Genomic DNA, 15,394 nt, shown 5'->3' with positions numbered 1-15,394 from the left:
GCCGGCGACTAGTTAGGAGCCCAGAGGGCTTTTAACGCAAAAGAGCTATAACCTAACTTATCCTCAGACAATATAAACCATTCTCTATAACTCCAACTTTGTTGGGAGACATAGTGTGTGGACAACCCTCTTTCCCTATCCTGATACTGTATCAGCTGCCACTCTCTGAACTCTAGACCACTGATCGGGGATAACTATGAGTAAAACCTCGGCCAAACCCCAATTTTCAAACATGGCCTCATCCAATTCTCAAAAAGCCCCAAAATTTAAAGGGGCAGGGCAAAACACATCAAAAGACCTGATAATCAAAACAAGTCCCAATAGGTCCAGGTCCCCACTAAAAGATAATGAGGAATCGGACTATGACAAACTCTCCAATCACAATGGAGTTAAAAAGACTATTACTATTTACTATTGAAGGGATGGATTCATCTACTTCTTTAAAGAGGAAAATTCCAGGGGCAACAGGAGAAAAATATACTACTCTACATGACTCATCCGACGAGGTCTCAGAGACCTCTCCTAACTTAAGCACAGCTAAATCCAAACAAAAAATAAATAACCCAAACCTAGACGATACCCAAGGATTTAACATGGATTCTGTGAGGAATCTTCTGTCTAAACTGACAGAAAAAATGGATAAATTTGAAAATAGTATGAACGGAAAATTTGATAAACAAAATAAATTGTTAGAAGACTCACTATCCCTCCTCAACAAAAGGATGGACAAATTTGAGGATAGAATTAAAAAGATAGAGGAGAGGCCAGATTCTACCTCTAAAATAAACAAAGACATCATAAAAGAGATGCACAAATTGAAGCTCAAGGTAGCGGACTTGGAAGATCGAAATCGCAGAAACAATATTAAAATTAGGGGGATTCCCGAGACTATAGGCCCAAATAAATTGGAAGAATTTACCCAAAAATTATTCAGGAAAATTATCCCTACCCTAACGGAGCAAGAGTTAGAAATTGACAGAATCCATAGGTTGCGAAAACCGCCCACTATCCCTAAAGATCTACCCAGAGACACACTCATGAGAGTACACTTCTTCAAAACAAAAGAAAAAATCCAAAATTACTTTAGAGAAAATAAACACTTCCCTGAGCCATTTGAAAAACTAAAACTATATGCTGACCTCTCCAAAGAAACGCTAGAAGGGAGGAAAGCTTTTCAAAGCATTACCATACCTCTCAGAGACAATGGGGTCCCTTACAAGTGGAGATTCCCACTCAAGTTAATAGTCAACTACAAAGGCAACTTTATCGTTCTTAATTCTCCAGAAGAAGGCAGGGACTTCTTACACTCCATCAGTATTCCACTATACTCACGACATAAAGATCGCCCTGACTCCGATGGTAACACATGAAGAGATTTTGATATAGCCTATTGATTATATAAATGGGAAACCATCCCGATACGAAGCCAATTCTTATCATTGGATGTTTCTGTTACTGTTAAAATTAATCTTAAGGATTTATTACATCAAATATATGTTCATCAACTAAGAAGGTGTTGCTTGGGAGCATGTAACACGAACTTTTTCCGCCCAACAGGTGAATCCAGGTTCACTGCAGTGGACCACTTCAAGTGGACATTTCAGTTTATTGTTTATAGTTCTTACTCTTATTTAAAGTTTATAGGTTTATTAATCCTCACAGGTTTGCTTGTACACAATGAGTTTAAAATTATTATCTTACAATGTAAGAGGTTTAAATAGTCCATACAAAAGACACACCCTTTGGAGAGAATTAATTAAAAGCCATGCTGAAATAATTTGTATACAGGAATCCAAATTTAAACACACAGACAACCCCAAATTTTCGCATAAAAACTTCCCATATATCTACAAGTCTGACAACACAAAAAAGAAAGCCGGCGTGGTCACCATCATCAAAGGAACTATCTCATTTGAATTTCTAGAGGAGATCAAAGATGCTAAAGGGAGATTTCATATTCTTGTTTGTTCTCTGAATAACCAGATTTGCACAATTGTTAATATCTACGCCCCCAACGCGGGTCAAATAGGTTTCCTGAACAAAGTAAATAAGTCATGTCAGTCAAGAGAGGTGCCATGATTTGGTTAGGAGACTTTAATATGGTTCCGAACGCAAATATGGATTCCTCCAACCCAAATAGATACAGACCACACACTTTAGACAATTGGATACATCAAAATGAATTATTTGACATCTTTCGGTGCCTAAACACCACTTCAATTGAATTCTCCCATTTCTCTGACCCTCATCAATCAGCGTCACAAATTGACTTAATCTTATCAGATATCTTTACGCTCCCCAAGATCCATAGAAGTACTATAGAAAGGAAAACCTTCTCAGACCACTCCCCAGTTTCAGCGGAAATTCAAATTGGCCACATGATTAATAAAAATCCACTATGCAAATGTGACGCTAACCTATTACACCACCCTGATCACAAATCAATAATAGAAAAATCATTAACAAATTATTTCACAGAAAATTCACCCACTGAAACAACCCCATTCACCCATTGGTGCGCCCATAAAGCGGTCATACGGGGCATCATGATCCAAATCTCTACAAAAAGGAAAAAGAATGTTCAGGATCCAGATTGAGGATATTCAAAATAAAATAAAAGATAAGGAAAGCGAACAACTAAATTCAAACCCCCATCTACTCAAATTAAAACAGAGCTACTAAAACTCAGACAGGAGCTCAAGAAAATCTTATTTTCATCATATCACACCATGGTTAAAATTTCCAAAAGAAAACAGTATTCCTCAATTAATAGGCCAACACGATGCATGACTAAGGGTGGTTTCACATTTGCGTTTTTTTTTGCGTTTTTGCGGTAAAAAACGCAAAAAAAGCATGCGTTTTTTTCCCCTATACTTAACATTAAAAACGCATGCGTTTTTTTGCATGCGTTTTGATGCGTTTTTGCAACGCATGCGATTTTTCGCTGCATGTATTTTGTTGCAGAAATGCAACATGTAGTAATTTTAACGGCGTTTAGTGGCGTTCTTTTGCCGCGAAAAAAAACGCATGCGTTTTTTCGCGGTAAAAAAACCCATTGATGTCTATGTAAATGCATGCGTTTTTAAGCACATGCGTTTGCATGCGTTTTTATAGAAAAACACAAGAATACACACTTATAAGCCATCCCCCAACCCTAACCCTAAAACACAAACTCTAACCCAAACTGTTACACAAACTGAAACACAAACTGTAACACAAACTCTAACAAACTCTAACACAAACTGTAACACAAACTGTAACACAAACTCTAACCCTAACCCTAACCCTAGGGATCCTAACCCTAACACAAACCCTAACCCTAACCCTAAAACACAAACTGTAACACAAACTGTAACACAAACTCTAACACAAACTCTAACATAAACTCTAACCCTAACCCTAACCCTAGGGATCCTAACCCTAACCCTAACACAAACACTAACCATAATCCTAACCCTAATCCTAGGGATCCTAACCCTAACCGTAACACAAACCCTAACCTTAACCCTAAAACACAAACTGTAACACAAACTGTAACACAAACTGTAACACAAACTCTAACACAAACTGTAACACAAACTGTAACACAAACTCTAACACAAACTCTAACACAAACTGTAACACAAACTCTAACCCTGACCCTAACCCTAAAACACAAATTCTAACCCTAGGGATCCTAACCCTAACACAAACCCTAAACCCTAGGGATCCTAACCCTAACACAAACTCTAACCCTAACCCTAACCCTAACCCTAGGGATCCTAACCCTAACACAAACCCTAACCCTAACCCTAACCCTAGGGATCCTAACCCTAACACAAACCCTAACACTAACCCTAAAACACAAACTGTAACACAAACTGTAACACAAACTGTAACACAAACTCAAACACAAACCCTAACCCAAACTGTAACCCTAACCCTAGCCCTAACCCTAACCCTAACCCTAGGGATCCTAACCCTAACACAAACCCTAACCCTAACCCTAACCCTAAAACACAAACTGTAACACAAACTGTAACACAAACTGTAACACAAACTGTAACACAAACTGTAACACAAACTGTAACACAAACTCTAACAAACTCTAACACAAACTGTAACCCTAACCCTAACCCTAACCCTAGGGATCCTAACCCTAACCCTAGGGATCCTAACCCTAACCCTAGGGATCCCCTTAGGGTTAGGGTTACGGTTAGAGTTAGGATTTGTGTTAGGGTTAGGATCCCTAGGGTTAGAATTTGTGTTTTATGGTTAGGGTTAGGGTTAGAGTTTGTGTTAGGGTTAGGGTTAGGGTTTGTGTTAGGGTTAGGGTTAGGATCCCTAAGGTTAGGGTTAGGGTTTGTGTTAGGGTTAGGGTTAGAGTTTGTGTTAGGGTTAGGGTTAGGGTTAGGATCCCTAGGGTTAGGGTTAGGGTTTGTGATAGGGTTAGGATCCCTAGGGTTAGAGTTTGTGTTTTAGGGTTAGGGTTAGGGTTTGTGTTAGGGTTAGGGTTAGGATCTCTAGGGTTAGGGTTAGGGTTTGTGCTGGGTTAGGGTTAGGATCCCTAGGGTTAGGGTTAGGGTTTGTGTTAGGGTTAGGATCCCTAGGGTTAGGGTTAGGGTTAGGGTTTGTGTTAGGGTTAGGGTTAGAGTTTGTGTTAGGGTTAGGGTTTGTGTTAGGGTTAGGATCCCTAGGGCTATGGTTAGGGTTTGTGTTAGGGTTAGGATCCCTAGGGTTAGGGTTAGGGTTTGTGTTAGGGTTAGGATCCCTAGGGTTAGAGTTTGTGTTTTAGGGTTAGGGTTAGGGTTTGTGTTAGGGTTAGGGTTAGGGTTAGGATCTCTAGGGTTAGGGTTAGGGTTTGTGTTAGGGTTAGGGTTAGGATCCCTAGGGTTAGGGTTAGGGTTAGGGTTTGTGTTAGGGTTAGGGTTAGGTTCCCTACGGTTAGGGTTAGGGTTTGTGTTAGGGTTAGGATCCCTAGGGTTAGGGTTAGGGTTAGGTTTTGTGTTAGGGTTAGGGTTAGAGTTTGTGTTAAGGTTAGGAACTCTAGGGTTAGGGTTTGTGTTAGGGTTAGGGTTAGGATCCCTAGGGTTAGGGTTTGGGTTAGGGTTTGTGTTAGGGTTAGGATCCCTAGGGTTAGGGTTAGAGTTTGGGTGAGGGTTTGTGTTAGAGTTTGTGTTAGAGTTTGGGTTAGAGTTTGGGTTAGAGTTTGGGTTAGAGTTTGTTTTACAGTTTGGGTTAGGGTTTGGGTTAGGGTTAGAGTTTGTGTTAGGGTTAGGGTTTGTGTTAGGGTTAGGATCCCTAGGGTTAGGGTTAGGGTTTGTGTTAGGGTTAGTGTTAGGATCCCTAGGGTTAGGGTTAGGGTTTGTGTTAGGGTTAGGATCCCTAGGGTTAGGGTTAGGGTTTGGGTTAGGGTTAGAGTTTGTGTTAGGGTTAGGGTTAGGATCCCTAGGGTTAGGGTTAGGGTTAGGGTTTGTGTTAGGGTTAGGGTTAGGATCCCTAGGGTTAGGGTTTGTGTTAGGGTTAGGATCCCTAGGGTTAGGGTTAAAGTTTGGGTTAGGGTTAGGATCCCTAGGGTTACTAGGGATCCTAACCCTAACCCTAACCCTAAGTATTTATGTTTATAGTGGGTTTTCTAGTTGATTTTGATGATTGGCAGCTGTCACACACTTCTCATCATGCGTTTCAAAAACGCAAACACAGGAAAAAACGCGTTTAAACGCAAAAACGCATGCGTTTAAAAAATGCTGCATTTAAACGCGTTTAAATGCATTTTTGCACCATATGCGTTTGCGTTTACAGCGCTGCGTTTTAAAACGCAAGTGTGAAACAAGCCTTATAGAATGAAAAAAATAAGACAAGTAAATAGGATCACCAAAATACAAACTCAAAATGGTACAACGGTATCTCATCCCCAAGATATAGCCAACTCCTTTGCAGATTATTACAACAAATTGTATAATTTACATTCCCAACCTTCCACCCCACATCCCAATATTTCTGACATCGAAAAATTTCTGACCTCAATTGACCTTCCAAAATTGACACACAGCGATTTAGAAAATCTAACTTCCCCATTCTCCCAAGAAGAAATCGAAAAAACCATCCTCCAACTCAAAGACTTTAAATCGCCAGGCCCAGATGGTTTCGGAAACGAATATTATAAAACTTTCACCAACTTACTTTCCCCACATCTACAAAATCTTTTTAATATAGCTAGTTCCTCAGGTAATTTCCCAGCAAAAATGTCAGAATCGACAATTATTTTGATCCCCAAACACAATTCCGACTTAACCCTTGTTAAAAATTACAGGCCAATTTCCCTAATTAATACAGACCTGAAGATTTACTCCAAGCTTATAGCAAATAGGCTCAAATCCTATTTGCCGACATTGATTCATGGGGACCAGATGGGTTTTATTACGGGTCGTCAAGCGCCTGATGGCACTAGAAGACTTATTAACTCAATCAAATCGATTCATTCCTCTAAAGTGCCAACGGTAATTATAACTCTAGACGCCGAAAAGGCTTTTGACCGACTAAACTGGCTTTATTTAACATCAGTTTTATGGAAATTTGGGTGTAACGAAAAATATATCAATAGCGTCATGGCACTCTATTCAAGGCCAAAAGCTAAAATTTATGCAAACATTTATTCCTCTACACCATTTGATATTTCAAATGGTGCAAGACAAGGTTGCCCCTTATCTCCGCTTCTTTTCATTTTATCAATGGAACCACTGGCGCAATCAATTAGGCAAAATAATAACATAAAAGGTTTACAAACGCGAACACGTCATTACAAGATTGGGCTTTTTGCCGACGACCTGGTGTTTTCCCTGACGGACCCTTATGAATCAATTTCTGAGCTACAAAAAAACCTTCAAATTTTTTCAAATATTGCCTTCTTCAAGATAAATGAAAATAAATCAAAAATATTGCCATTTTACCTGACGGAATCAGAAACAAAGAAAATAGAGGACATAGCTTCATTAAGTTGGTCAGAAGGAGACTTAGACTATCTAGGCACAATCATCTCAAAAAACTTAGACACAATAATGAAGAAAAATCTGGACAAACTCTTGGAGACTATAAACAAGGACCTAAATTTCCTCGGCACCAAAGATCTCTCATGGTGGGGCAAAGTGTTGGCAATAAAAAATTTTATCGTCCCAAAAATTTCTTATATATTGAGAACACTCCCCCTAAAAGTCAACACTTCCTACCTGACTAATATTCAATCCACAATTAATCTGTTTATTTGGAATAAAAAAAGGGCCCGCATTCCCACAAGCATTTTATATAAATGCAAGGAATTTGGGGGCACAGGCCTACCAAACATAACTGCTTTATATTTATCGAATTTAATAAAACAAAGCCAGTACTGGTTTACGCAAGAAGACCCTCCGAACTGGCTTGATCTTGAAATTACACATAACCATAATAAATCACCTAAAGAATTGGTTTTTGACCATATTCTAAACAGACCTTGTAATGCCTATGCTCATCACCCTATCTTTTCTCCCATTATGTACGCCTGGGACAAACTGTCTAAACAAAAGAGAGGATCCAACAGGAAAATCCTTCTCCACAACACCCCTATAGAGATCATCATGCTTATCCAAAATATTAACCCCTCTCCCATATGGAGAGACAATGGGATCCAAAAATTAAATGATATCCACGACGGGGTTAAATTTCTCAGCTTTAGCTCTGTAAAACAAAAATTTTAAATTCCCTCCTCAGCCTTTTTCCCTTATTTGGCACTGAAGGACCAAGTTCAAAACTTCATCACAAACAAACCAAAAATATCTGAAGCAATTATTAAATTATTGAAAAACCCCAAACATCATCTATTTTGGAACAACAAGCAAATATATCGGTGGTTTAACAATGATACACAATTTAATAAGTTATCTCACATGACAAAATGGGAAAGGGACCTGAATACAACGTTCACTCCAGAACAGTGGGAAAATGTGATCCACTTTACTTACGCATCAAACATCTGCATGACATTGAAAGAGGCCTATTATAAAATAATAACAAGATGGTACTATACTCCGGTTCGCCTCTCTCATCTACCGTCAGGAGGATCTCCATTGTGCTGGAGAGAATGTGGAGAACACGGAAGTTTGCTACATATGTTTTGGACTTGCCCCCGGGTGAAACCCTTATGGAGACAGGCCATAAAATTAATCAATAAACTATTAACAGATAACACTCTAGTCACTCCTGCAATGGCTTTGTTGTCCTTGAACTGGGAAAGCACGGACACGAATGTGAGATATATTATAATTCATATCTGTCTCGTGGTTAAACAAATTATAGCTTTCCATTGGAAAAATCCGATCTTATCGGCCTTTACTGAAATAATAGACCAAATTAACCTACACAAAGCATATGAAGAAAACTTCGCAATAGCAAACAATTATTATAAGAAATATGATAGGAAATGGAAGAAGTGGGTTGAGGCAGACTCCAACTTATCGCATTAAAAGGAAAGATGGTGGTTACTGCATACCTGTGAGGATAATATATGTTATATGTTAATCTGTTAAGAATTGTTAATAACTATCAAATTCTGACTGGACAGCGTGTCCACAAAGTAGCACTTCCCTTTCCCAGTCCCATTTCCCTTACCTCCCTCCCTCTCCTTACCCTAATTCTCCTGAAAGCTGATTATATGACTATCTCCGCATGTTAATACTAAATTCCAAAAGAAATAATAAAAATTATTTGAAAGAGAAAATTGCCTCTTTGTGGAAAATGGCAGGAGCTGCTTGCCCCGCCATCTGATTCCCACCAAGAGATTTGCCCTTCATTGCATATATTGTTGTTTCCATTAAATGATTTTCTCCCTTGAAAAAATTATTTAACCCAAAAAACCTACATTGTTGCATACACACAGAAAGTAAGATGCAACAAAAGTCAAACAGCATTGTTGTCGTGCATACAGTTGCAAAATTGGACTAGTAAAACATATATGCAAATATTAAGATGGCAAATTTTTTAAACATTAAAAATAATAAAAAACACCATCCCCTTAGTCCTTTACGAAAAAGGATATGACAAGGGAAGCTAGGTAGGCTTACTCACGTCCCAACAGCAAGCGCCTGTAACATGCTACTGTATTGGGGAGGCGTTTATGAATCAAATATTTTACTGTCATACTATTAAAATTTTTGTGGTAGACAATTACATTTAGATTTCTGGAATGTTGAGATTTTTCATTTGTCTTATATTGTCTTAAATAAATAAATAGGTAAATAAATTAAACAAAAAAAAAAAAAACAACTTTACAAACTTTACAAATAAAGTGCAAAAGAAATGCAAAACATTATATTTTCTGTGCCATTCAATCCTTGTTTTCAGTATTTTTCTTCAGTGGAAAAATTAAGCCTGAGGCTGCCGTCACACTAGCAGTATTTTGGTCAGTATTTTACATCAGTATTTCTAAGCAAAAACCAGGAGTGGAACAAATAGAGGAAAAGTATAATAGAAACATATGCACAACTTCTGTATTTATCACCCACTCCTGGTTTTGGCTTACAAATACTGATGTAAAATACTGACCAAATACTGCTAGTTTGACGGCAGCCTGAGAGTTCTTTAATTGTTCTCTTTTTCTGTCGTTCATCAAGAATTAAAAAAACTGTATTATGTAGGTGCTAAAATGTAGTATTTCACATATCAATCAACACAGTCACACAGACTCTATGGGTCCTGCACCTCCCTAGAACTTGAATCTGTGTATTATTATTCACAGACTGAGACTACAACTTCCATTTTCTATGTATGTTCTTAAGTGCTGCAGTAATACATCATACTGTCTTTTATATCTTTCTATTCCTATATATCCAGCAAAATGTGAAAAGTTAAAATACAACCTTTAATTAAACCAATTAAAATAAATGAATCACAGTTATCAAGAAAAAAAAACAAGACACCCAAGGATAGGTCATCAATGTTAAAGTAGTGGACAACCGCTTTAAATCAGCTGTCCCGAAAATAGCATTTCTTGCCTATCCACAGAAACATCAGCCGGATGATTGCAATGCTTAAATATGAAATGAAATCCCCTTAACCTTTTTGTGCTACATCAATAATTTACGTATTAAGTATAACATATAATTATTTTACAGATCCTTCTCAAAGGCACAATTTTTGCTAGAATGAATCCAGGACAAAAATCCAATCTTGTTGAAGAATTACAAAAAATAGAGTAAGTTTAGTTAGTGATGTTAACAAGCTGATATATATGACATTGTAAGTTTATGCAATTTACCTTTTAACAAATATACAGAAAAGGCATCACTTTGCTGGGAACATGAATGCTACATATTCAAATGACGTAAGAATTACTAAATGGATGAGACAGCTTTACTAAAACACATCAATGTACCATAATACTGCAAATGAACATGTGTAGATCAGTGGCTCACAACCCTTTTTACCTCGAGCCACATTCATCTTTGATACAGTTGTGCTCAAAAGTTTACATACATTGGCAGAATTTGTGCATTCTTGGCCTTTTTTCAGAGAATATGAATGACAACACCAAAACGTTTTCTCCACTCATGGTTTGTGGTTGGGTGAAGCCATTTCTTGTCAAACTACTTTGTTTTATCTTTTTAAAATAATAATGACAACCCAAAGCATCCAAATGACCCTGATGAGAAGTTCATATACCCTGGTGATTTTGGCCTGACAACATGCACAGAAGTTGACACAAATGGGTTTGAGTGGCTAATAAATGTAACATCCTCATTTGTGACCTGTTTACTTGTATTCGGTGTGTGTGTGCATAAAAGCTGAGTGAGTTTCTGTGATCCAGACAGACTTTTGCATCTTTCATCCAGCCACTGATGTTTCTGGATTGTGAGTCTAAGGGAAAGCAAAATAATTGTCAATAGATTTACAGAAAAATGTAGTTGAACTGTATAAGACAGGAAAGGGATACAAAAAGATATCCAAGGAATTGATAATGCAGTCAGCAGTGTTCAAACTGTGATTAACAAATGAAAAATCAGGGGCTCTGTAAAAACATAAGCAAGTTCAGGTAGACCAACAGAAATGTAATCCACAACTGCCAGGAAAATTGTTCGGGATGCAAAGAAAAACTCACAAATAACACCAGCTGAAATACAGGACTCTCTGAAAACTAGTGGTGTGGCTGTTTCAAGATGCACAATAAGGAGGCACTTGAAGAAAACTGGGCTGCATGGTCGAGTAGCCAGAAGAAAGCCATTAATGCACAAATACCACAAAGTATCTCTCCTACAATACCCAAATCAGCACAGAGACAAGCCTCAAAACTTTTGGAACAAGGTAGTTTGGATTAATGAGACCAAAATTGAACTTTTTGGCCACAACTATAAACGTTACATTTGGAGAGAGGTCAACAAGACCTATGATGAAAGGAACACCATTCCTACTGTAAAGCAGGTGGATCGCTGATGTTTTGGACATGTGTGAGCTACAAAGGCACAGGAAACATGGTCAAAGTTGAAGAAAAGATGAATGCAGCACGTTTACAGCAAATACTGTGTTAGGACTGGCGGAACGCTCCAAGTTTAAGATGAAATAGAATTAGGTGCGTTTGCAGTCCGAGGTCCACCGTGCAGGTGAAACCCTGCTGCTAGTAGTGACGGACGAAATGGTGGTACAATGTGAATACACACACGGGTTAACTTCACCCTGTGTGAAGGAAGCGAACCCTGTTGCGTCACAGGGCCGTGGTACCGCACCAAGAGTGCAAGCAAGAAATCTCAGAACACAATCCCAAGACACAGGATTTGAGTTCATAAAGACCTTATGCGCTCGACACCGCAACTGGGGTGTCAGAGTGACAGAAATAATAATATTTAGATGCACGAGAGTGCGTGCGGTGCCGCACTGGCGGACGCCACTAACCACCCAGGCTTGGGTCAGGAAAGCGCAGAGAAAGCGCACGGCGCCGCACTGGCGGTCACAGCAATTAGACGCTGAAATGTGTGTAACGTGCTGATGGCTTGGTCAGGCGCTAACAGTCAACAGCACTAGGAATGGGAGTGATTTAGGAGCTTTTATCCATCAACATACATCCATCTACGCACACACATTATAAAGTCAATACTAGCGCATGGCCGTGTGGCCATGCGAGCCTTAACCCCTTAATCCCATATGACGTACTATCCCGTCCAGGTGACCTGGGACTTAATTCCCAGTGACGGGATAGTACGTCATATGCGATCGTCCGCGCTCACGGGGGGAGCGCGGCCGATCGCGGCCGGGTGTCAGCTGACTGTCGCAGCTGACATCCGGCACTATGTGCCAGGAGCGGTCACGTACCGCTCCCAGCACATTAAACCCCGGCACACCGCGATCAAACATGATCGCGATGTGCCGGCGATACAGGGAAGCACCGCGCAGGGAGGGGGCTCCCTGCGTGCTTCCCTGAGACGATCGGTACAAAGTGATGTGCTCACCTTGTACCGAACGTCTTCTCCCTGCAGGCCCCGGATCCAAAATGGCCACGGGGCTGCATCCGGGTCCTGCAGGGAGTACTTCCGGGTCAGGAGCAGGCTGCAGCTGCAGCTCTGTAAGCCTGCAGCGATGAGTGAGATCGCCGATCTTACAGAGTGCTGTGCAAACTGTAAGATCGGCGATCTGTGATGTCCCCCCCTGGGACAAAGTAAAAAAGTAAAAAAAAAAAAATTCCACATGTGTAAAAAAAAATAAAAAAAAATTACTAAATAAATAAATTAAAAATTAAATATTATTCCCATAAATACATTTCTTTATCTAAAAAAAAAAAACAATAAAAGTACACATATTTAGTATCGCCGCGTCCGTAACGACCCGACCTATAAAACTGTCCCACTAGTTAACCCCTTGAGTGAACACCGTATGAAAAAAAAAAAAAACGAGCCAAAAAACAATGCTTTATTATCATACCGCCGAACAAAAAGTGGAATAACGCGCGATCAAAAAGACGGATATAAATAACCATGATATTGCTGAAAACGTCATCTTGTCCCGCAAAAAACGAGCCGCCACAAAGCATAATAAGCAAAAAAATAAAAAAGTTATAGTCCTGAGAATAAAGCGATGCCAAAATAATTATTTTTTCTATAAAATAGCTTTTATCGTATAAAAGCGCCAAAACATAAAAAAATGATATAAATGAGGTATCGCTGTAATCGAACTGACCCGAAGAATAAAACTGCTTCATCCACTTTCCCAAACGCGGAACGGTATAAATGCCTCCCCTAAAAGAAATTCATGAATAGCTGGTTTTGGTCATTCTGCCTCACAAAAATCGGAATAAACAGTGATCAAAAACTGTCACGTGTCCAAAAATGTTACCAATAAAAACGTCAACTCGTCCCGCAAAAAACAAGACCTCACATGACTCTGTGGACCAAAATATGGAAAAATTATAGGTCTCAAAATGTGGAGACACAAAAACTTTTTTGCTAGAAAAAAAAGCGTATTTTAGTGTGTGACGGCTGCCAATCATAAAAATCCGATATAAAAAAACGCTATAAAAGTAAATCAAACCCCCCTTCATCACCCCCTTAGTTAAGGAAAAATAATAAAATTAAAAAAATGTATTTATTTCCATTTTCCCATCAGGGCTAGGGTTGGGGTTAGGGATAGGGTTAGGGCTAGGGTTAGGGTTGGGGCTAGGGTTAGGGCTAGGGTTAGGGTTGGGGCTAGGGTTAGGGCTAGGGTTAGGGCTAGGGTTAGGGCTAGGGTTAGGGTTGGGGCTAGGGTTGGGGCTAGGGTTGGGGTTAGGGTTGGGGCTAGGGTTAGGGCTAGGGTTAGGGCTAGGGTTAGGGCTAGGGCTAGGGTTGGGGCTAGGGTTGGGGCTAGGGTTGGGGTTAGGGTTGGGGGTAGGGTTAGGGCTAGGGTTAGGGCTAGGGTTAGGGCTAGGGTTAGGGTTGGGGTTAGGGTTGGAGCTAAAGTTAGGGTTAGGGTTGGGGCTAAAGTTAGGGTTAGGGTTGGGGCTAAATTTAGGGTTAGGGTTTGGATTATATTTACGGTTGGGATTAGGGTTGAGATTAGAATTAGGGGTGTGTCAGGGTTAGGGGTGTGGTTAGGGTTACCATTGGGATTAGGGTTAGGGGTGTGTTAGGGTTAGGGTTTCAGGTAGAATTGGGGAGTTTCCACTGTTCAGGCACATCAGGGGCTCTCCAAACGCGACATGGCGTCCGATCTCAATTCCAGCCAATTCAGCGTTGAAAAAGTAAAACAGTGCTCCTTCCCTTCCGAGCCCAAACAGGGGTTTACCCCAACATATGGGGTATCAGCGTACTCAGGACAAATTGGACAACAACTTTTGGGGTCCAAGTTCTCTTGTTATCCTTGGGAAAATAAAAATGTGGGGGGCTAAATATCATTTTTGTGGGAAAAATAAGATTTTTTTTTATTTTCGCGGCTCTGCGTTGTAAACTGCAGTGAAACACTTGGAGGTTCATAGTTCTCACAACACATCTAGATAGGTTCCTTGGGAGGTCTAGTTTGCAATACGGGGTCACTTGTGGGGGGTTTGTACTGTTTGGATACATCAGGGGTTCTGCAAATGTAACGTGACGCCTGCAGACCAATCCATCTAAGTCTGTATTCCAAATGGCGCTCCCTCCCTTCCGAGCTCTACCATGCGCCCAAACAGTGTTCCCCCCCCACATATGGGGTATCAGCGTACTCAGGACAAATTGGACAACAACTTTTGGGGTCCAATTTATCCTGTTACCCTTGTGAAAATACATAACTGGGGGCTAAAAAATCATTTTTGTGAAAAAAAAAAGAATTTTTATGTTCACGGCTCTGCGTTATAAACTGTAGTGAAACACTTGGGGGTTCAAAGTTCTCACAACACATCTAGATAAGTTCCTTGGGGGGTCTAGTTTCCAATATGGGGTCACTTGTGGGGGGTTTCTACTGTTTGGGTACATCAGGGGCTCTGCAAATGCAACGTGATGCCGGCAGACCAATCCATCTAAGTCTGTATTCCAAATGGTGCTCCTTCCCTTCCGAGCTCTGCCATGCGCCCAAACAGTGCTTCCCTCCCCCACATATGGGGTATCAGCGTACTCAGAACAAATTGGACAACAACTTTTGGGGTCCAATTTATCCTGTTACCCTTGTGAAAATACAAAACTGGGGACTAAAAAATCATTTTTGTGAAAAAAAAATTTTTTTTATTTTCACAGCTCTGCGTTATAAACTGTAGTGAAACACTTTGGGGCTCAAAGCTCTCAAAACACATCTAGATAAGTTCCTTAGGGGGTCTACTTTCCAAAATGGAGTCACTTTTGGGTGGTTTCAATGTTAAGGCACATCAGGGGCTCTCCAAACGCAACATGGCGTCCCATCTCAATTCCAGTCAATTTTGCATTGAAAAGTCAAATGGCGCTCCTTCGCTTCC

At 40.0% G+C, this 15,394-nt stretch overlaps 1 protein-coding gene across 3 annotated transcripts in view; it reads left to right on the top strand.

The window, feature by feature from the left end:
* The window catches only part of LOC138638123 (probable cation-transporting ATPase 13A5), a 553,152-nt gene that overhangs the window by 488,972 nt on the left and 48,786 nt on the right, over positions 1-15,394 (top strand). For all 3 annotated transcript variants that reach the window (XM_069727147.1, XM_069727148.1, XM_069727150.1), the window contains one exon: positions 10,125-10,204. In XM_069727147.1, coding sequence (XP_069583248.1) covers positions 10,125-10,204 — 80 coding nt within the window. The remainder of the gene's footprint in view (positions 1-10,124; positions 10,205-15,394) is intronic.

The sequence above is a fragment of the Ranitomeya imitator genome, chromosome 5 (assembly GCF_032444005.1).
Source record: "Ranitomeya imitator isolate aRanImi1 chromosome 5, aRanImi1.pri, whole genome shotgun sequence".
Lineage (NCBI taxonomy): Eukaryota > Metazoa > Chordata > Amphibia > Anura > Dendrobatidae > Ranitomeya > Ranitomeya imitator.
The sequence above is the reverse complement of the archived record's forward strand: the minus strand, read 5'-3'. Positions and strand labels throughout refer to the sequence as shown.